Source organism: Bos indicus, chromosome 1, assembly GCF_029378745.1.
Source record: "Bos indicus isolate NIAB-ARS_2022 breed Sahiwal x Tharparkar chromosome 1, NIAB-ARS_B.indTharparkar_mat_pri_1.0, whole genome shotgun sequence".
In the NCBI taxonomy this organism is placed as follows: domain Eukaryota; kingdom Metazoa; phylum Chordata; class Mammalia; order Artiodactyla; family Bovidae; genus Bos; species Bos indicus.
The window spans coordinates 146,413,005-146,433,877 of NC_091760.1; the positions used below are offsets into that span (position 1 = coordinate 146,413,005).

General features: G+C 50.6%; 1 protein-coding gene across 4 annotated transcripts in view; it reads left to right on the forward strand.

The window, feature by feature from the left end:
- The window catches only part of PCNT (pericentrin), a 105,603-nt gene that overhangs the window by 20,284 nt on the left and 64,446 nt on the right, over positions 1 to 20,873 (forward strand). For 2 of the 4 annotated variants that reach the window (XM_070796371.1, XM_070796361.1), the window contains exons 11-16: positions 3,846 to 3,981; positions 4,806 to 5,023; positions 7,955 to 8,424; positions 9,637 to 10,195; positions 13,954 to 14,064; positions 20,414 to 20,560. In XM_070796371.1, the coding sequence (XP_070652472.1) occupies positions 3,846 to 3,981; positions 4,806 to 5,023; positions 7,955 to 8,424; positions 9,637 to 10,195; positions 13,954 to 14,064; positions 20,414 to 20,560 (1,641 nt within the window). The remainder of the gene's footprint in view (positions 1 to 3,845; positions 3,982 to 4,805; positions 5,024 to 7,954; positions 8,425 to 9,636; positions 10,196 to 13,953; positions 14,065 to 20,413; positions 20,561 to 20,873) is intronic. The other 2 variants (XM_070796357.1, XM_070796364.1) reach the window with 2 other exon arrangements.

Sequence of the window (20,873 nt, forward strand, 5' to 3'; positions counted from 1 at the left end):
GTGTGGCTTTTCGAATTAGTGATTTTGTTTTCTTTGGGTAAATACTCAGGAGTGGAATTGCTGTATCTATTTTTAATTTTTTGAGGAACCTCCTTCCTGTTTTCCACAGTGGCTGTACCAGTTTACTTTCCCACCAACAGTGCACAAGCATTCCCTTTTCTCCACACCCTGGATGACATTTGTTATTTGTTTTTTTAGCAGTAGCTGCTCTAACCCGTGTGAGCTGATACCTCACTGTGGTTTTGATTTATATTCTCTGACGATTCGTGATGTGGAGTGTCTTTTCACGAAACTGTTGGCCGTCTGGGTTTCTTCTTTGTAGAAATGTCTGCAGAAATGTTTGCAGGTCTAACCCACTCCAGTGTTCTTGCCTGGAGAATCCCAGGGACGGGGGAGCCTCGTGGGCTGCCATCTATGGGGTCGCACAGAGTTGGACATGACTGAAGCGACTTAGCAGCAGCAGCAGCAGCCTGCTTTTTAATCAGTTTTTTTGTGTGTGTGCTATTGAGGTATATGAGCATCTCAGTATATCACGAGAAGGCTGTATTTCATTAATCTTTAGTTGGGAAATGGGCTGTCTTTATGTTCTCAAGTCTGGATTTCCATCCTTTTCACTGAAGCTTTCTTCCGTGACACTGGTGAGTGGAGGGAGGCTTGTGCTTGTGTCTCTGGCATCTCCACAGGCTGACTGTGTCTGCTTGTTTAAAACGACCCCCTGGCTGGTCTGGAGCAAGACTCGCAGTCGGGTGGATGGCAGCTTGGGTCCTGCTCAGGTCCCACACTCTCCACAAGCTCCCCGACTGCCTGCCTCATGCGTGCTGGCAACCTGCGCTGAGAGGGAGGCGCTGGGGGCGTGCATGCTGGGCGTGTTCCCAGTGGCCTCCGTGCCGTTCGTCTCTGGCCTCTCTGTCCTCTGGCAGTGGGGCTCACTGGGCTATCTGTAATGCTGGAAGCCTTGTGCACCTGTTTGGACAAAGAGCTCCAGAGTGTGAGTGTATTCTTTCTCCTCCCAGCCCCAGCGCTGGGCAAGGCTGTGCTGTCAGCCTGACTTGAAGGAGGTTCCTCAAAAAATTAAAAATAGATACAGCGGTTCCACTCCTGAGTATTTACCCAAAGAAAACAAAATCACTAATTCGAAAAGCCACACATACCCCAACATTCATTAGGGATTCCCTCATACCTCAGTCAGTAAATAATCTGCCCGCAATGCAGGAGACCTGGTTTCAATTCCTGGGTGGGAAAGATCCCATGGAGATGGAAACAGCAACCCACACCATTTCAACCCAGGGAGCCTCTGGCAGCTCTTAGCCTTCCATGCTCCTCAGAGTCCTGTGATGGCACTTGGTCTGGGTCTGGGTCCGTTTTTCATCCTAGGGAAAGGTAGGGCCTTGACTCTCTTCAGTCTGGGACACTGTAGGGAAAGAGCAGATTAGCCAGGATGGCGCGGCCAGGCTCTCTTGGCCCGTGGCCTCTTGCTGTCACCCCGTGTTGTGTAAATACACGTTTATGTAACAGCTAAGATCACTTATAGCACTGCGCATCTCGATGAACCCCCTTGGCCATGGGCTACTTTTGCTCTGTAAGCATAAATATTCTCCACCTGAAAAGCCCTTGAGGCTGCATTACGGCTATGTCTGCTGGGTCAACCATGGGAGAATACAGTGTATCTGCTGCTACGGCTGCTGTGCCAGTCAGGAGATAATAAATGTGTCTGCAGTTCCTACAACTCCTCGGGTGTTCTTCCAGCTTCCACCGTCACGCCTTACTGTCCCTGGGTTCAGTGCGCAGTGAGAGAAGCAAGATAGATGTCTTGAGCTGCTGCTGAGCTGTTCGGATGCCAGTTCTTCAGTGCACTTAGTTTTCTGAGACTCCCGCAAGCAAGTGTCACACTGGGCCTCCAGAGGGAAACCACTGGTGTCCTTCAGTCCTCGTTTCTCGTCTGACATTTGTTTAGGCCTCTTTGAGGGTAGGAGATCTTCACTCCTCTAATTGTGAGGTTGAGTTTCTTATCTCCATTGTCATTTAAAAATTTTCTTATGTTGGCATTTTTTGGCCATGCCACAGGACATGTGGGATCTTAGTTCCCTGACCAGGAATTGGACCCACGCCCCCTGCATCTGAAACTTCTGGACCCCCAGGGAAGTGCCAATCATTTTTAATTTCTAAGGGCTTTGCTTTTTTGCTCTGTGTTCTATTCTGTGTTCTCTGCTCAGTGTCAGGGATGGAGCGCTTTTGGTCTTTCTCTGACGGTGACTTTCTCTGACGGTTAGTGTTGAGAGGTTTCTGCTCTGTGTCCATCCATCTGGGTCTCTGTATTATGTGGGATGATGGTGGTCTGTGCGTTGGTTGGTGCCCCGAGGCTGTGCCATCCCAGGAGGCGTGAAGCACTGTGGGGTCTTGGGGGCTGAAGACTGGGGTGGTGGGGGTGGGTGCAGCCTTCTCTCCCAGGGCCATTGGTCTCTACCAGTCTTCTGCTGGGCTCCGTGAGGTGAGGGACACAGTGGGGTCCCCACCTCTTGCCAGCCTCCGTAATCTGTAGCCCTTGGGGGTCTTGCAGTTACCTCTGTGCCCCCTGCGCCCCCTGCCTGGCCTCCCGGGTGTGTGGGCAGCTCACACATGCTCCTCCGAGCCTTCTGTGTGCCTGCGCTCTCCAGCAGTTGCTCACCGCTGGCTCACCGGTCACCTCTGTCCCTGTTTCTTCTCATAGGTTTATAAATTGTGTCTCATCATCTGAGGGAATGTAAAAACATTGAGCGTATGTGTGTTTGAGCAGGAGTCCTGCGTGTGGGCTTGTGTGCACGGTAGATGCCTGTGCCTGGTGTGTGTTTGACGTGTTGACGTATTATGTGGACTGAGGGTGCCTGGTGGAACTGCCCCTAGCTGGGTGTGGGGCCCCTCACGCCCCTCTGGCCAGCGCTGACCCTGGCCAGTAAATCTCTGGCTGCGGCTCCTGGGTTGTCACTGAGCCAGGATGTCTTCTTACGTGTTTGGGTGTCACTGCCGTGTTTCTGCCGGTTTCTCCAAAGCTGGCAGCCCTTGCTCTTGGCTCCCTGCCCCCACTCTGCTGTGTTTTGTTTTTGTTTTGTCGTCTGCCACTGGCCATTGCTCGGCGGGGGTGATGTCTGGCTCCTTCTCTCTCCCTGAACGGTGAGTCTCTCTCACCCGACTTGCTGGGTCTGCTCTTCCACTCAGAAGCCTGACCCACTGTGCTCTGAGTGAGGGGGGCACTTGATTCCGTCCATCAGTCAGGTTGTTTTTTCCAGTGACCATACGAGGACTTCAGTCTTGATTAAAGGATGATTTGAGCTTATTGACAGCTGGGTGTTTAGACTGATGGGACCCTCTGTTGATTCTGAGGGAGATGAGTGACAGGTTGCCTCTTGGAGGGAGCAGGAAGGGCTGACCCAGCCTCGGTCCCCTCTGCCCTCCCTCCCATCCTCGCATGAGGACGCTCGGGACTCTGTGTCCAGGAGCATCATTGAGAGGAGTGGCCCAACATGGGCTCTGGATGGGAAGCGTGGAGCAGGGAGTGAGGGGACCCGGGGCGGAGTGGGAACCCTTCAGCCGAGGGCCTTGGCCGTACAGCTGGCCCAGCAGGTCTGACCCCGGGACGTGAAGGGTGGGCCCTGGGTTCCAGTGGGTGTGGGTGCAGGGAGGCCCTGAGCCCACAGCTGACTCCAGGGGATATGCCTGCCTCCCTTCTGGGAGTGGGATGTGGGGGCAGTAGGCAGTGTGGACGTGTGAGGTTCGGGAAGGCGGATTCCATGGGGGACTCTGTGGGAGGCAGGGTCAGGGAACCAGGCTGAGAGGCTCTTTACAAGGTTTCCTCTGTGATTTCCCCAAAGGAGAGCCTGGGTTTGCGCACACGGTTAGAAGAAAATCACCAGTGCCAACTAGCAGCGGGGACGTCCTCCCAGGATGCCCAGCAGGAAGCGTTGGAAGGAGAGCTGCCCACAGGGCCTTCGGAGGAGCCCGGCCAAGGTATGTCCTTAAGTGCTGCTGTGGCGGCCAGCCTGCAGGGGTGTTCTGGGCCATGACCGCATCCCACGAGAGCCACCGGCACTACACACGATGGCTGTTGACTCTGTAGCGGGGGCGCTGGAGGCCCTTCCCTGGGGTTGAGGAGCAGGCCCTGTGTGTCAGGAGAGGGTCTGCCCAGGCAGCAGCATAGGGTCCCTGGGGGCCATGGGGATGGAGAAGCTGTGGTCATCCTGGGCACGGACTGGGGCCCAGGAGAGCAGATGCATGACTGGCCCTGGACACGGAGCCCGGGAAAGGGTGGGTCCTGCGTCAAGCTGAGGAGGCAAGTCCACGTGTCCTACCTCGAGGGCCTGAGGCTCAGGGTCCGGCCCAGGGTCCCCTGGAGCTGTGTGGGCCTGTGGAAGGCTAGCACATGGCCCCAAGAGCGGGGTCACACCTGCTGGTGCCCAGTCCTGCTTGTTCTCCTTCCTGCGTGAGCGGTGTCCCATGGCTGCTGCTCGGCATCTTCCGGTCCCCTGAGTTGCGCCCCGTGCCTCTTCCTCCAGCCTGGAGCAGTGATGAGCCCTGGCTAGAGCAGCTCTGGGGGGCCGATTCCTCGGTACCCAGACCAGAGGGGCAGCAGCGGGTATGGACAGCTCGGGACAGGTCTGCTCGTCTGCTTCTGGTGCACAGTGCCCATGGGGCTGCAGACGGGTGTGTCGTGTCCCCTTCTGGTACCGTGCTCCCACAGGGGTTTCAGGGTCTACGTGCAGTTGTCTGGGGCTTCTCACAGTGTCCTGTCTGTTGGAGGGTCAGCCTGATGATTCTGCCCCTGGTCCCCACAGAGCTTGCCCGGGAGCCTCTCCTGTGTGCACAGAGGGTGGCCTTGGAGTTGGAGACGGAGGTGCCGGCTGGAGACATGGGTCTGGAAACTGCACACAGGGCTCAGCTTGTGCTTCTTCCAGTGGAGCTCAAGAAAGAAATCGATCTCTTAAAAGTAGAAAATAGAAATTTACAGGAGAAGTTGCAGCGTGAAATCTGCCTGAAAGAGGACTTGGAGAAAGTAAGTTGAAATGGCTTACCTTGCAGCGATGCTCGCGTCCATAGGGCCACATGTGAACTGGCCAGGTCAGCACGAGCCCCAAGGTCAGCGCCACCCTCTGCCCTGCAGCAGTGTTTGCTGGGTGCCTCCCTTGGGTCGGGATGGGCTGCCACCTAAGCTCGGACCCAACTGTGTAATCCTAACTCTTAGAGAGGCTGCAGGCTTAGGGGAACTGACCGGGTCCTCATAGGGGTGCCAGGGTGGGTGGCAAAGCCACCTTCAGGCCTTGTCCATTGCGTCTTCTGTGCTGTTCCAGCTGCCAGGCTCTCTCCATTGACTGAGACTTGCAGCCGTGCACATGCAGTGATGAGACCCCGGCCCACAGCTTAGGTGCCTCCCCTAAATTACTAGTGGCCTCGCCGAGGCCTGGAGACGTGGAGTTGAGGTGACTGTCTCAGTGTTTCTTCTGCAAGGCCCAGGGTGGCCATCTGGGCAGTTCTGTGGCTGCCCCGCTCCTCCTCCCTGTGATGCTGTCCCGGGTCCTCCTCCATCGAGGCCGAGTTTCACGGGCAGATCACGTGTTGTCCCCCTACTCACGCGCTGGGCGTGAGGATGGGCATGTGAAGGCCTGCAGCCTCACAGGGGGTCCCTGAAGGACAGACTCTGCTTGATGGATTTTTACGTTCAAGTGTCTGAGTACTTCCTGGGCCACTGTTTGATCTCCTCGTGTGAACTGTCGAGAGGAATGTGGAGCGAGCTCTCTCTCCATTTAGCTCTCACGGTGTTTACTGTGTTTTGGAGTTGTGTGAACTGCACCTTTATGGTCATTGTGTCTTCTTGGGAAATCAGGCTTTCATCATGAGTGAAATGCCCCGTTTCTGGTGTAGTTTCTTTGTGCTGAAATCTACCTGCTCTCTGACCGGTGCAGTGTGTTTTCTTTGATGCAGCATCTTCTTTTGTCCATTTTACTTTTTACCTTTGACTGTATCTACCTGGAATTAGTGCCAACCCCACGGGTCAAGGGCTCAGTCCCAGGAGGCTGCCCCTGACCCCTTCAGAGGCAGCGGCCTCCCCTTCTTCTCCGTGTTGGGCCAACGTGTGCGCTTAGGCCTTCTGGGCTGGTCTGTGTCTGTCTTCTGTCCTATATGACCTTCTGCTCGTATATGACCAGGCACCAGCCTCAGAATTGGGCTGGATTCCGGCACCTCCTGCCCTGTCCTGGTGCGCTTCCCCCTCACTTCCCGGCTCTTCTGGTTCAAACAAGGAGCATTTCCAGGTGCATGGCCATGGCACAGGTGGGTTGGTCACCCAGGGCATTTCTTTACTCTGGGTGTCGGGACCCCTAGCCCTGGATCTCCTGGATCTTATCCAGAGCCTGCAATTGTTTCCTCTGATTAGAGCTGACTCTCAGCTGTCACCAAGAGCAGGCCCTAAAGTGTAATGACTTGAATAACTGGTTGAGGTCAGTTTGACAGACCTTTCTGGTTTTGTTTTGTTTCTTCTCAATGATTGATCAGTATGCTGACCTACTTTCTTTCCTGTTTTGAAAATTAGGATATTTGTGCGTGCAGCTTTCTGGTTCGTGTCCCTTTTCATACAACACCTTTAAGACTGTTGGTTTCAGCTCACCAGCCTCTTGCTCAGGTCCCTTCTAGAACCTGGATCGTTCGTGGTGCAAGTCCAGAGGCTTGGCCTTACTGTCTGTTGCTCACCTGTGAGCTGTGCTGCCTGGTAGTGGTTCTGCTGAGGGAGGGGGGTCGCCTCCCCTTGATGGGAGGTCCCTCTCATGTCTGAGCCCCTGAGCTGGTCTTGACACTGCAGAGGAGGCCCCCCTTTGACTGTGTCCAGACCTGCCAGCCCTAGAGGTAACAGTTGGGGCCAGATGCTGGGCAATGGACACGGTTAACATAGCCAGATAGTCTTAGATTTGTGCCTTTTAGTCTCCATCATTCCCATCAGCGTGAGAAACACTCCCATCGCTCTGTTCACGTATGTTGTGGGACTGTGTTGTTCAGTCACTTAGTTGTGTACAGCTCTTTGCGACCCCATGGACTGCAGCATGCCAGGCTTCTCTGTCCTTCAGCATCTCCTGGAGCTTGCTCAGACTCATGCCCATCGAGTTGGTGATGCCATGCAACCATCTCGTCCTCTGTTGTCCCCTTCTCCTCGTGCCTTTGATCTTTCAGGGTCTTTTCTAATGAGTCAGCTCTTCACGTCAGGTGGCCAAAGTATCAGAGCTTCAGCTTCAACATCAGTCCTTCCAGTGAATATTCGGGACTGATTTCCTCTAGGATTGAATGGTTTGATCTCCTTGCAGTCCAGGGGACTCTCAATAGTCTTCTCCAACACCACACTTCAAAAGCGTTAATTCTTTGGCACTCAGCTTTCTTCACAGTCCAACTCTCATATCCATACATGACCACTGGAAAAACCATAGCCTTGACTAGATGGACCTTTGTTGGCAAAGTAATGTCTCTGCTTTTCAATATGCTGTCTAGGTTGGTTATAGCTTTTCTTCCAAGGAGCAAGTGTTTTTTAATTTCCTGGCGGTACTCACCATCAGCAGTGATTTTGGAGCCCGCGAGAAGAAAGTCTCTCACTGTTTCCATTGTTTCCCCATCTATTTGCCATGAAGTGATGGGACCAGGTGCCATGATCTTAGTTTTCTGAATGTTGACTTTTAAGCCAACTTTTTCACCTTCATCAAGAGGCTCTTTAGTTCCTCTTTGCTTTTTACAATAAGTGTGGTGTCATCTGCATGTCTGAGGTTATTGATATTTCTCCCAGCAATCTTCATTCCAGCTTGTGCTTCATCCAGCCCAGCACTGTAGGACTAGTGCTTCTATTAATAGCTGACAGAGCTTCTCTGTCTTCAGAGATGGATTTGGGTTTTTGTGGCCAGTGATCTTTTCATTTAATTTCTTCTTCTTAAAAAAAATTGTGTGGTTGCAGGTGAAACAGAATTTAGTTGAAGCTCACCAGGAAGAGCTAAAGAGTGCTGAGGAGAGGATTGAGCAAATAAAACAGGAACTCAGGGAGAGAGAGGCTGAGTGGAAAGTTACAAGTGAGGACCTGCGGAGAGGGGCCGAAGAGAAGCTGACAAAGATGCTCCTTGACCTGCGAGAACAGGTGGAGTCTGAGAAGCGGTCCATGATGAACAGGTTTGAGCTTCGAGAATCCGAAATGAGGCAACTTCAGGACCAGCAGGCAGCTCAGATCCTGGACCTGGAGGGGTCACTGGTGGAACAACAGGGCCGCCTGCGGCAGCTAGAACTCGGACTCACCGGAGACGAGTCTCTGCGGTGCAGCCATTGTGGCCGGGAGCTGGGCTGCAGCCCGGCCCCTGGGGCCCAGGACCAGGAGCTCGCCATTCTCCACCTAAAGGAGGACTGCGCCCTCCAGCTGAAGGTGGCCCAGAGCAGGTGGGTGCCATCCGTATAGCAGCCTGTTATGTTCAGAGCCGCCTACCCGCCTGGCCAGTGAGGCAAGGCAGGTCCCCTCCCTGAGCCCCCCAAGGGTGAGGCGGGTCTCCAGGAGGGTGAGGCAGACCCCCGGGAGGGTGTGTGTGGCTCTCAGGGCTGCAGGCCTCTGGCAGGAATGGCATCCCTATCCTTTCTGTGGGGCCTGTGTTCCATGAGCCATGTGGCCACGTGTGCATCTTTGACAAGCGTGTGTGTTCTTTGCACGTTTTAGTTTTTTAGTAGCAGAACTTCAGCCTTTTTATCCTAAGATTGTGTGGCTTATTCATGAATTTTTGTGTTTTTTAAACTCATTAAAAAAATGAACAGCATTTCTCAACTATGTACATACTTCCCTGAAGTTTTTAAGTAGGCCTAGGATGATGTTGGTCTGCTGCCTCTTTGCAGACCTGGGCTGTAGTGCCCAGGGGTGGGTGATGAGTGCTGGGATCGTTGGAGCTGCTTCTTGTGTGTCATCTGCTCCCCAGTGTCTCGAGGCAGGTGCACAGACTCCTGGCCTGGGGTCTGAGGGTTGAGTTCAAACCCTGACCCACCATGTGAGCTGGATGGACACAGATGCTATGGGCAGGCTCACGAGACCTTAGTATCCTCCTCGTGGGCTCATCTGTGGAGAGGCTGTCATGGTGGCTGGTGGGCAGTTGGTACCTGAGACATGTCCCAGCTCTTGTCATTCGCCTGGTGTGTCACAGCACCTGTGCAGAGTCTCCCCTGTTCCTGCTGGGGCTCTGTGTGCCTCCTGACTCTGCTCCCAGCCAGTCCCACTGCCTCATGCCCGAGTCACCCTGTGGAAGCTGGTTTCTGAGTCTTCTGAACACTCTTTGCAGCCCTGGGGCTCCTGTAGGGCATGCCACCCCTTCCCTGTTGAGGTCTTCTCTTGGCCGAGTGGCGATCAGATACTGCTTCCTGCAGTATCTGTGATTTCTGGCTGGGGCTGCGCCCTGCACTCTAGTTTGTGGCCGGGGATGCTGGGCTCTGGCCTGAGCTCTTCTGGCTTTGTGAGCCCTTCCCTGTTGGCTCGCGGCTGGTGGTGGTGCCCAGGGAGGAGGGAGAACAGGCGGGATCCGGGCAGGGTGGCCTTTCCCCTGGCAGCGGGCTCCCCAGCGGTGCTCTTGTGGCTACGTGATGGCTCTGTGTTCACTTGGCTTGTTGTCTCAGGTTTTTGGAAGAACGTAGAGCGATCACAGAGAAACTGGCCGCAGAGCAAGATGCCTTCCTGCGGGAGGCCCAGGAGCAGCATGCGCACGAGCTGCGGCTCCTCCAGGAGGGGCACCAGCGGCATATCCTGTCCCTGACCGCGGAACTGGAGACCAGGCACCAGGCCGAGGTGGACGCGCTGAGGTCCTCGTTAGAGCGTGAGCGGTTGGCCTTGGCAGAGGCGCGTGAGGCCGAGTTGCAGGTGAAACACGCTGCTGACATCAATGTGTTGGAGGCCAGACATGCGTCACACCTGGATGCTCTGCGCTTGCAGTACCTGTCTGAGCTGCAGGCTGTGCAGGGCAGGCACCGGCAGGCCCTGGAGCTGCTGCGCCTGGACCTGGAGGAGCGGCTGCAGAAGGAGGATGTGGCTCACCACGCGGTCTTGACCCAGGTGCTGGAGCTGCTGGAGCTGCGATGTGCTGAAGAGCCTCAGCCTGCAGAGGACAGCCTGAGAGGGGGTGGGAGCGTGGAGCCCCAGGAGGGCATGAGAGCCGTCCGGCTGTCCATGGCTTGCAAGGTGAGGTGTGTGGGTGGGGTGGGGACAGGGACTTTGCCCTTCCCTAGGAGCCGCTCGTGTCAGCTGCACGCGTGTCTGTCTGGTGCCCCTGCCCTCTGCCCACTGCCGCTCACCAGTCATGGGTTTCCTGGTGAGGCAGGTACAGAACAGTGAGTTTTATGGCATTTTTTGGTTGCAGCTCCTTGGTGAAGACTTCTGGCAGCTGGTGCCCACGTGTGGCGTTTCCTGTGAGCTTGCAGTGGGTTCAGTGTCCTCCCTGGGGCTTGTGTTGTTTCTGTGAGGTAGAGCACTTTGTCTTATGTCTGGGGCGGTCTGTGTCAGGCAGCGATTGTCCCCGTGGTGGGTGCTCTCTGGAGGTGGCCCTGTGGCCCTGCCAACACCAGGCTTGCCTTGTCTGCAGGCCCCTGGTCCCGTGCGTTGTGAGCAGGACGTATTTAGTTGGTTAGAAGTTGAAGTCAGCGTGGGGGCACATTGCTCTGCACTGACTCGGCAGATGTGCGTGCCCGGCCCTCAGAAACGGTCCTGTTCTGGTGACTTCGTGCTTTGTCACGTCACAAGTAGGTATTCCAGGTCGCAAAGCAGGAAACCTCAGCCTTGCGGAAACACAGATACCAGAATTTTCGTTTCCAACTGAGACGTGCTTTACGTACGAGGGGATGTTCCCAGGAGGGTTTCGTCCTCTGCTGTGGTTCAGGTTGTCTAAGGATGGGAGGAAAAGGGCAACCTAACCTGTGGAGGGGGTGGGGTTTCACTTCAGACGTTGGCTCTGCCTGTCCTGTGTGGTCTGTGGGCGAGACCGTGAGTGAGTTCCAGGAGGGCTGGGCAGGCTCTCGTGGGGTCGTGAGCCTCTGGGCCTCCCTGGGTGCAGCCCAGGGCAGGTGTCCCTGGGTTGAGGTGCCCCCAGGCTGGTCGGCTTCTGAGCCATCAGCTGTCAGCTTCCGTTCCTCCCAGGCAGAAGGGTACTTGGGGAAGGGGCTTTGTTCCCAACCCGTGGATTTAAACTGGATTCCTTCAGTTTATAGGGTTTGAAGAAAATAAAGTTTTGAAAGAACATTGAGAGGGAGAAGCGTGTCTCATACATGGGAAAACCGTGTGTTTTAAACCGTGCCTTTATTTCATTAGTGTAAAATGTGCTCATAGGAGGCATGAGGGGTGAGGGTGTGGGGTGCAGTGACCTGTGGATGTGGCCCCCGGAGGAGGGCAGGGCACATGCCAGGGTCCTGCTCCCTGGGCAGCAGTACCATGCAGCCTGGCAGGGTCTCAGGGACGGTCACGTGACTATGATGCAGCGACAGGAGGCCCCACAGGGGGTGCCCCTCGCAGAGGGGTGGCTGTGGGTGGGTAGTGCGCCTCCTTCTGGGCACTGGTGGCTTCAGGAATGACCTAGGGGTCAGACCCTGGCCCCCACAGGGGTGCTGGTGACATCACAGAGCCGCTGGGCCTCAGAAGCTTCTCTCCATCACAGTGCCGAGGGTCTTGCATGAAGTCCGTGTGGAGTGGGTGCCGGGCGGGCCTCACACCTGCTGAGAGGTTTATTTACTGGCTGAAGACCCTTCCCTCCAGGAAACTGTGGTTCCTGTTCATTCACCCTGCCTGTCCTGTTGCCTGTTGGTGACGCACATGTCACGCGTGCTCCTTGGCCAAAACTTTTGTACCTGTGTGTAGACTCTTGTTCAAGCATTGAGAGCACTCGGGGAGTATTTCTCTAGTTGTGTGTTGAAGTACATCATCCCTTTGCTAGGAGGGATATTTAAGCATTAGATACTGTCTTAAGTGACCTTTTTGTCTCGCTCATCTCACATGAGAAAACAGCTGGGTTTGTGGGGAGGTGAGATATGCCATTTCTTCCCATTTTAACTTTGCTTTGGAGAAAATTTCAACAGAAACAGAGAATAGTTCAGGACGGGACTGCCCACGGGGTACATGCCATGCTCAGTGCATCAAGCCACCCAAATATACCAGAAGCATGCTCCATGCTGCCCTGCAGAATTAATAGTGACCTCTTAATTTCATCACAGATCCAGCCTGAGATCCAGTTTCTTTCTGGGGTAGGTCAAATTGGGATACAGGCAGGGGTGGGAGAACAGTTCTGGTCCAGATCTACACATGGGACAGGAGAATAGTTCATGCCCACATCCACATCTGGGCCGGGAGAACAGTTCATGCCCTTGTCTACACCTGGGCTGGGAGAATAGTTCATGCCCATGTCTACACCTGGGCTGGGAGAATAGTTCATGCCCATGTCTACACACGGGCCCGGAGAATAGTTCATGCCCATGTCTGCACACGGGCCCGGAGAATAGTTCATGCCCATGTCTGCACACGGGCCCGGAGAATAGTTCATGCCCATGTCTGCACACGGGCCCGGAGAATAGTTCATGCCCATGTCTGCACACGGGCCCGGAGAATAGTTCATGCCCATGTCTGCACACGGGCCCGGAGAATAGTTCATGCCCATGTCTGCACACGGGCCCGGAGAATAGTTCATGCCCATGTCTGCACACGGGCCCGGAGAATAGTTCATGCCCATGTCTGCACACGGGCCCGGAGAATAGTTCATGCCCATGTCTGCACACGGGCCCGGAGAATAGTTCATGCCCATGTCTGCACACGGGCCCGGAGAATAGTTCATGCCCATGTCTGCACACGGGCCCGGAGAATAGTTCATGCCCATGTCTGCACACGGGCCCGGAGAATAGTTCATGCCCATGTCTGCACACGGGCCCGGAGAATAGTTCATGCCCGTGTCTGCACATGGGCCCAGAGAATAGTTCAGGTTGTGTCTACACTCAGGACAGGAGGATAGTCCGTGTCTACACCCGGGCAGGGAGGATAGTCCGTGTCTGTACCTGGGCTGGGAGGATATTTGCAGGCAGTATTTGCCACCTTCTGCCCTCTTCCCGCAGGCTGTCCTTGCAGACAGATACTCGATGAAGCCTTGCTGGGTGTCTCCCGGGTGCCGTGGTCATTGTTCCCAAAATAGCAGGGACGCGCTGTTCTTCCTCTGTGAGCGGGTTTTATCTGGGCCACAAATATCTCACACCTGTTTGAGAAGCAGTGTCACTCATCAGAAGAGTTGTTTACCCAGGGCTGTGAGATTGTTTACTTTGCAGGTTACTTCTCTCTGGAGTTTGATTGTGAGAATAGTTCTCTGAACACGTAAGCCTGATTTCCTTTTTTAGAGATAAGTGTCCCATGCAGAAGTCTCTCTTATGTTGGTGACGCAGAGCAGGGAAGGAAAGTGGGCGTCAGCTGTCGTGTGCTCACTGTTGGTTGCTCAGGCAGCCTCGCTTTTTCTGGCAAAGCAAATGCTCTGTTCATAGGGTTTTTTAAAACAGTAAGAGACCTGTGGTTGTTTTTGATATACTTTGAATGTCTTCAATTATTAGTTGAATTTGTTTTTAATACTGCGTTGGTGTTCTTTGGACAGTACTGCTTATTTTTTCTTCTGTTGGTGTATCTGTTTTTTTATGATTAAAATATATATCACATTTCCCATAGAATTCTGTGGATTTTTAGAAAAACCTGAAAATAGCTTCTTAGAAACTTCTTCTATTGACTTTACCATTTAGCACATAGCAGATTGAACAGAGTTCAATCTGTAAAACAGAGTTTACTCAGGCAGCCTGTGGAACACTGGTGTGTAGGGAGGTCCTGTGCATCGTCACAGTGAAAACACGTGGAATAAGTGTGAGCTGCAGCCTGCCACATACCCACGTACGTGCTCGTGGCTCAGGTTGACCTTGCTTCCTGCTCAGCAGGAACCCGAGGCCCAGTGCTCAGCTCCCCAGGCGGGGCAGGAAGAGGAGCTGGAGCTGCTGGAGCGTAAGCCAGAAGCCTCACTGGAGCAGCAGGTTGCACTGTTACAGGTACTGGGTCAGGAGCCATAGTTCCGTTTTATGGTTATCTTTCCTCATCTGCAAAGAATATTTTAGTCTAAATTAATTTTGGTATGCAGAATTAAAGCATATTTTCATTGTTTTAGAAACCGAAGGTTTTTAGGCATCTTTTTTCATTCATTTTTATATTTAAAGTGGCTAGTTAGTCTATCTTTTACTGCTTAGAAATTGTCATTAAGTAGTTGTTCCTTAAGCAACATGGGGTTAGCAGCGCTGATGCTCTACACAGTCGAAAATCTGTATGTCATTTATAGTTGGCCCTCAGTATATGTGGTTCCTCCATATCTGTCATTGCTCTGAATCCCCAGATTCAGCCGCCTGGATTGCGTATTTACTGTTGAAACAAAATCTGTGGGACTTCCCTGGTGGTCAGTGGTTAAGACTCTGCACTCCCAGTGCAGGGGGCACAGGTTTGATCCCTGGTCAGGGGACTAGATCCTGCATGCCTCGTGGCATGTGTATAGGTTGAATGTCATGGTTCAGCACCATCTTTGAGAGTCAGCTGTGTATAAATCTGGGGAAGTTGGAGTCCCCTTCATGATCTTGCTTTGGTGACTCAGCAGCTGCCACATCAAGCCTTTTCTTCTTTAATGAGCCTATTTCCAGGAAAGGAACTCTGCACATAAGTGATTTTCACTACTCACAATGATTTTTACTGTGGGTTTGTTTTGTTTTAGATTGCAGCTTTGTTGAGATCATAAAAAGCTCTCTTTTTGAAGTATACAGTACAGTGGTTTTTAGTATATTCACAAAGTTGTATCTTATTCCAAAACATTTGTATCACCAGAAAAGAAACCCCCTACCCATTAGCAGTCTGTCTCCTCTCCCAGCCCCCGCAACCACCAGTCTAATTTCTGTGTCTGTAGATTTGCCTTTTCTGGACATTTTATTGAAATCAAATCGTACGATATGTGGTGTTTTGTGTTTGATTTCTCTCACCTGGAATAATGGGTTCTAGATCATACGTGTCACTACTTGGCGGTTTGTTTTCTGTGTGTCTTGTCTCTTCTGTTCCTCTAGTCCTCCATTACTGCCTTCTTCCATTTTAATTTCCTTGATGTTTATCTGTATATATCAGTTCAGTTCAGTTGCTCAGTCATGTCGGACTCTTTGCCACCCCACAGACTGCAGCACGCCAGGCTTCCCTGTCCATCACCCTCCCAGAGCTTGCTCAAACTCTTGTCCATCAAGTTGCTGATACCATCCAACCATCTCATCCTCTGTCATCCCCTTCTCCTCCTGCCTTCAATCTTTCCCAGCATCAGAGTCTTTTCCAGTGAGTCAGTTCTTCGAATCAGGTGGCCAAAGTATTGGAGCTTCAGCTTCAGCATCAGTCCTTCCAATGAATATGTAGGACTGATTTCCTTTAGGATTGACTGATTTGATCTTCTTGCAGTCCAAGGGACTCTCAAAAGTCTACTCCAACACCACAGTTCAAAAACATTAATTCTTCTGTGCTTAGCTTTCTTTATGGTCCAGCTCTTACATCCATACATGACTACGGGAAAAACCATAGCTTTGACTAGACAGACCTTTGTTGGCAAAGTAATGTCTCTGCTTTTTACTATAGTGTTTAGGTTGGTCATAGCTTTTCTTCCAAAGAACAAGCATCTTTTAATTTCATGGCTGTGGTCACCATCTGTAGTGATTTGGGAGCCCAAGAAAACAAAGTCTCACTGTTTTGATTGTTTCCCATCTATTTGCTATGAAGTGATGCGACTGGATGCCATGATTTTCGTTTTTTGAATGTTGAGTTTTATTTATTTTTTTTTTTTTTTATACCATGAATTCCAGGCCCTGACCCACGGCTTATTCGCAGAATGCCACTGTGTGTGTTAGAGCAAATCCTGGTTTGCCCACCACAATGGATGTCGACTTCCCAGTGCATGGTGGGAAGTCGTTAAAGGGGCCCGGGGCGGGGGGGCGGGGGGGTGGGGGTGGGGGCGGGGCTGATTTTAGGTCTTCAGCTGTTGCTCGGACATGACTTCATGTATGAGGACTTCAAGGCCATTTGTGTTCACCCCCCACTCAGCCCTGGGCCTCAGCCACTGTCCCTTGTCTTGAAACCCTGCTTTAAAGCAGACGTGATGACCCTAAGCTTTGCGGTTCAGCAGGGAAGTGCCCTCCCACCTAACTTGGTCCCCGTCGCTTCAGACCACAGCTATGGCTCTGAACCCCCAATCCCTCAGTCACCGCTAGTAGACGTCTCTCAAAGGAGCTGAACGCTAAGGGCCCGGCCCACTATAGAGCTTGCCCTCTGACTAGGCCCCATCCTCATGGGCGCCTTGGTGCCCAGGTCTGACCTGAGGCTCTGCAAAAAGTTGGACTCCTAAGGCCTGACCCAGGTCAGAAAAGGTTTCCACTCATCGCTTAGGCCCCGCCCTTAGGTCCTTAAGCCGATTCATTGGAAAAGATCCTGATGCTGGGAAAGATTGAGAGCAGGAGACGGGGGAGACAGAAGATGGCATGGTTGGATGGCATCATCGACTCAGTGGACATTCGAATGTTGAGTTTTAAGCCAGCTTTTTCACTCTCCTCTTACGCTTTCATCAAGAGGCTCTTTAGTTCTTATTCACTTTCTGCCGTAAGGGTGGTATCATCTGCATATCTGAGGTTATTGATGTTTCTCCCAGCAATCTTGATTCTAGCTTGTGCTTCATCCAGCCCAGCATTTCGATGATGTACTCTTCATACAAGTTAAATAAGCAGTGTGACAGTATACAGCCTTGTCATATTCCTTGCCCAGTTTGGCACCAGTCTGTTTTTCCATGTCTGGTTTTAACTGTTGCTTCTTGATCTACACACAGATTTTCCAGGAGTTAGGTAATGTGGTCTGGTATTCCTATCTCTTAAAGAATTTTCCGCAGTTTATTGTGATCCACACAGTCAAAGCCTTTGGCATAGTCAATAAAGCAGAAGTAGATGTTTTTCTGGAATTCTCTTGTTCTTTCGATGATCCAGCAGATGTTGGCAATTTGATCTCTGGTTTGCCTGCCTTTTCCAAATCAGCTTGAACATCTGGAAGTTCTTGGTTCATGTACTATTGAAGCCTTGCTTGGAGAATTTTGCATATTACTTTGCTAGCGTGTGAGGTGGGTTCAGTTGTGCAGTAGTCTGAACATTCTTTGGCATTGCCTTTCTTTGGAATTGGAATGAAAACTGACCTTTTCCAGTCCTGTGGCCACTGCTGAGTTTTCCAAATTTGCTGGCATATTGAGTGTAGCACTTTCACAGCATCATCTTTTAGGATTTAAAATAGCTCAGCTGGAATTTCATCACCCACATTAGCTTTGTTCATAGTGATGTTTCCCAAGGCCCACTTGACTTTGCACTCCAGGATGTCTGGCTCTAGGTGAGTGATCACACCATTGTGGTTATCCATGTCATTAAGATCTTTTTTGTATAGTTTTTCTGTGTATTCCTGCCACCTATTCTTTTATCTTCAGCTTCTGTTAGGTCCATACTGTTTCTGTCCTTTATTGTGTCCATCTTTGCATGAAATATTCCCTTGGTATCTCTGATTTTCTTGAAGAGATCTCTGTTGTTTTGCTCTATTTCTTTGCATTGATCACTTACGAAGGCTTTCTTCTCTCTCCATATAGCAGTGTAGTTCAGATTAATACCAGCTTGATTTTAATGGTTTGTACAGCTACCCTTCTGCACAGCTCCCGTCCCCCCGCCTTCCTCCTTTGTGCTGATGATGTCATACAAAGAATGTCTGCTCACACTTTGTGCTTACTGCTTTATGCAGTTGTCCTCTAAATCACAGGAGAGAAAAAGACTTAAATAAAAACTGCATTTATTTTGTTTTTTATGTTTACATGTATAGTAACGTTTCCCAGTGTTCTTTATTTATTCTTGTGTATTCAAGTTAATGTCTAGTTTCCTTTCATTTTAGCCTGAAGGACTCTCTTTAGTGTTTTTTCACAGGAAGGTCTGTTAGTGATTAATTCTGTTTTTATTTATCTATGAATGTCGTCATTTCTCCTTCATTTAGAAAGATCATTTCCTGGATATGGAATTCTTGGTTGACATTATTTGGCTTTCAGCACTGTGAACAAGGCATCCTGCTGCCATTCGGCTTCTGGTTTCTGATGAGAAGGGCTTCCTTGGTGGCTCAGATGGTAAAGAAGAATCTGCCTGCAATACAGGAGACCTGGGTTTGATCCCTAGGTCAGGAAGATCCCCTGGAGAAGGGAACGGCTACCCACTCCAGAATCCTGGCCTGGAGAAGTCCATGGACAGAGAAACCTGTCAGGCTGCAGTCTGTGGGGTCTCAGAGAGTCGGACACGACCGAGCGACTACCACTCTCACTTCCTGATGAGGAGTGAGCTGGCTGTAGTCCTGTTGAGGAGTCCTTTTGTTGGGCTGCTCCTCTTGATGCTTTCAGTACTTTCTTTATCTTTCAACAGTTTGATTATGATGTGTCCAGGTATGGCTCTCTGAGCTTATCCTGCTTGGAGTTCATTGAGCTTCTTCTGTGTATAAATTAATATTTTTTCATCACATTTGCAAAGGTTTTGGCCACGTTATCTTCAGTGTTTGTTCTGCTCCGTTCCTTTTGTCCTCTCCTCCAGGATTCTCATTATGTCTTTGTTGGTCTCTGTGGGTGTGCCAGATGCCTTTGAGCCTACTTCTTTTTTTTTTTTCTCCTTATTTTTGTTCCCCAGACTGAATAATCTGAGTAATAATTTGACCAATCTTCATGTTGGCTGATTCCTCTACCCACTTGAATCTGCTGTTGAATGCCTCCAGTGAAACTTTCAGTCATTGTACTTCTAAGCTTCAAAATGTCTGTTGGTTTCATTTTATAATTTTATCTCTTTACTGTGGGGCTCTGGTCCTGGTGGCCCTTTAGTGCTCTGGAAGGCAGTTTACATCTCTGCCTGAGCTTTCACTTCAAGTTTTTTGATCACCCTCTTATTAGCTCCGGTTGTTGTTACTGCCTCAGGCTGCTGAGATGTTGAACAGTGGTTGCTAATTGTTTTCGACAAATGGCTTGGGAATAGGATTGTTGAGGAGAACTCTGCTTCAGATCAGATAAAAACCAGCTTTGAGAATGGAGCTTTTCAACGAGCTGGCCAGACAGGTCAGTTAGTGACAGTTGGTGTTGCTGCTTTGGTGGAGCTGCAAACCCATTCTGTCCCTCCTCCTTCCCTCATGACTGCTGGGCTGAATTTTCTTTAAAAAAATAAAAAATTGGGGGGGAGGGTGGCAGGATCTTAGTTTCCTGATCAGAGATTGAACCTTGGGTCACATTCAAGCCCAAAGTTGTGAGAGTACTGAGTCTTAACCCCTGGACCACAGAGATGCCCTGGGCTGCATTTTCAAGGAGATCCCAAAGATTGGAGTGATGCGGTTAGGACAGGTTCAACCACCCGAAGTGTCCTGTTCTTTTACGATTTGGGGGCTGCTCTCGGCCTTCCTTGCTGTGTGCACGTGTCCTCTAGTTGTGGCGCGCCGGCTTCTCACTGTCACGGCTTCTCCGTTGCAGAGCACAGGCTCTGAGGTGCGTGGGCGCAGGAGTTGTGGCGTGCGGACTTGAGTAGTTGCAGGATGCGGGCTCAGTGGTTGCAGCATGCGGGCTTTAGTAATTACAGCCTGGGGGCTCAGGAGTTGTGGCACACAGGCTTAGTTGCCCCTCAGCATGTAGAATCTTCCCAGACAAGGAACTGAATCCTTGTCCCTTGTGTTGGCAGGCAGATTCTCAACCACTGCACCACCAGAAAAGTCCCAGAGTTTCTTGTTCTGTGGTGACTCAGCCTTTGTTTTTAATGACACTTTAATTTCCTGAGCTCTGAAGAAGCTGATTTTTGACAGTTTTTGCCAGTGTTCTCAGTGTAGAGGAGTGATGTTTTGGAGGTCCCTATTCAGCCATTCTGAAAGTACTACCTCTGTAGTTTAAAAAAAAAGAAAGCTTATTTCATTAATATATTCTTACTAATCAGATGAGCATTATTAAAAAATATGTATTATTTAAGAAGAAACAGAGTTTATCTTTTAAAATGAGAGGAAGTTAGGTTTCTAAATATATTAGATCTTAATGGTCACGATACCCTGATGACGGAAATTTCTTAATGTGACTGTTAAAGGTAGCAGACTGGTTTGTTTTTTATTTTATATTCTCTGTGATAAGCACATTTGAACGCATATTCACTGAGGGTAGTGGCCTAGGTCTTTTGGATCATTTCTCTTGATGCAGAGTACGGAATCAATGAGTATTTGTTTGAATTAAATTCTAGTGAGCAGGAGAGAAATAGAGCTAGGATAATTTTATAACTTAATGGCATTTTTTGTTAATAGTATACTTTTGTACAGGGTGAATTTGGAAGTGAAAGGAAAGCTGCTTTGCATGAAAAAGAGGAGATACATAAACTTGACCATGAGAAGGCACATTCTCTTTACGAAAAAGAGAAAGAATCTTTGTCTCTGCAGCTACAGGAGAAGAATAATCAAATTCTTCAGGTATGTGGAATGTATCTTTTCTTTGTTAATACTTTTTTGTGTATGGTAAAAATATGCTTAACATAATATTTACCATTTCAATCATTTTAAGTGTACAGTTTAGTGGCCTTAACCACATTCAGAATATTGTGCAACTGTGGCCACTGTCCATTTCCAAAACCTGTTCATCATCCCAAGTAGAGATTCTGTGTTTGTTAAAAGTAAGTCCCATCCCCCTCCCTCCAGCCCTGGTACCCACTGTTGTACCTTCTGCCTCTGTGATTACTCTAGGGATCTCATTTCAGAGGAATCATACAACATATGTTGTTTTGTG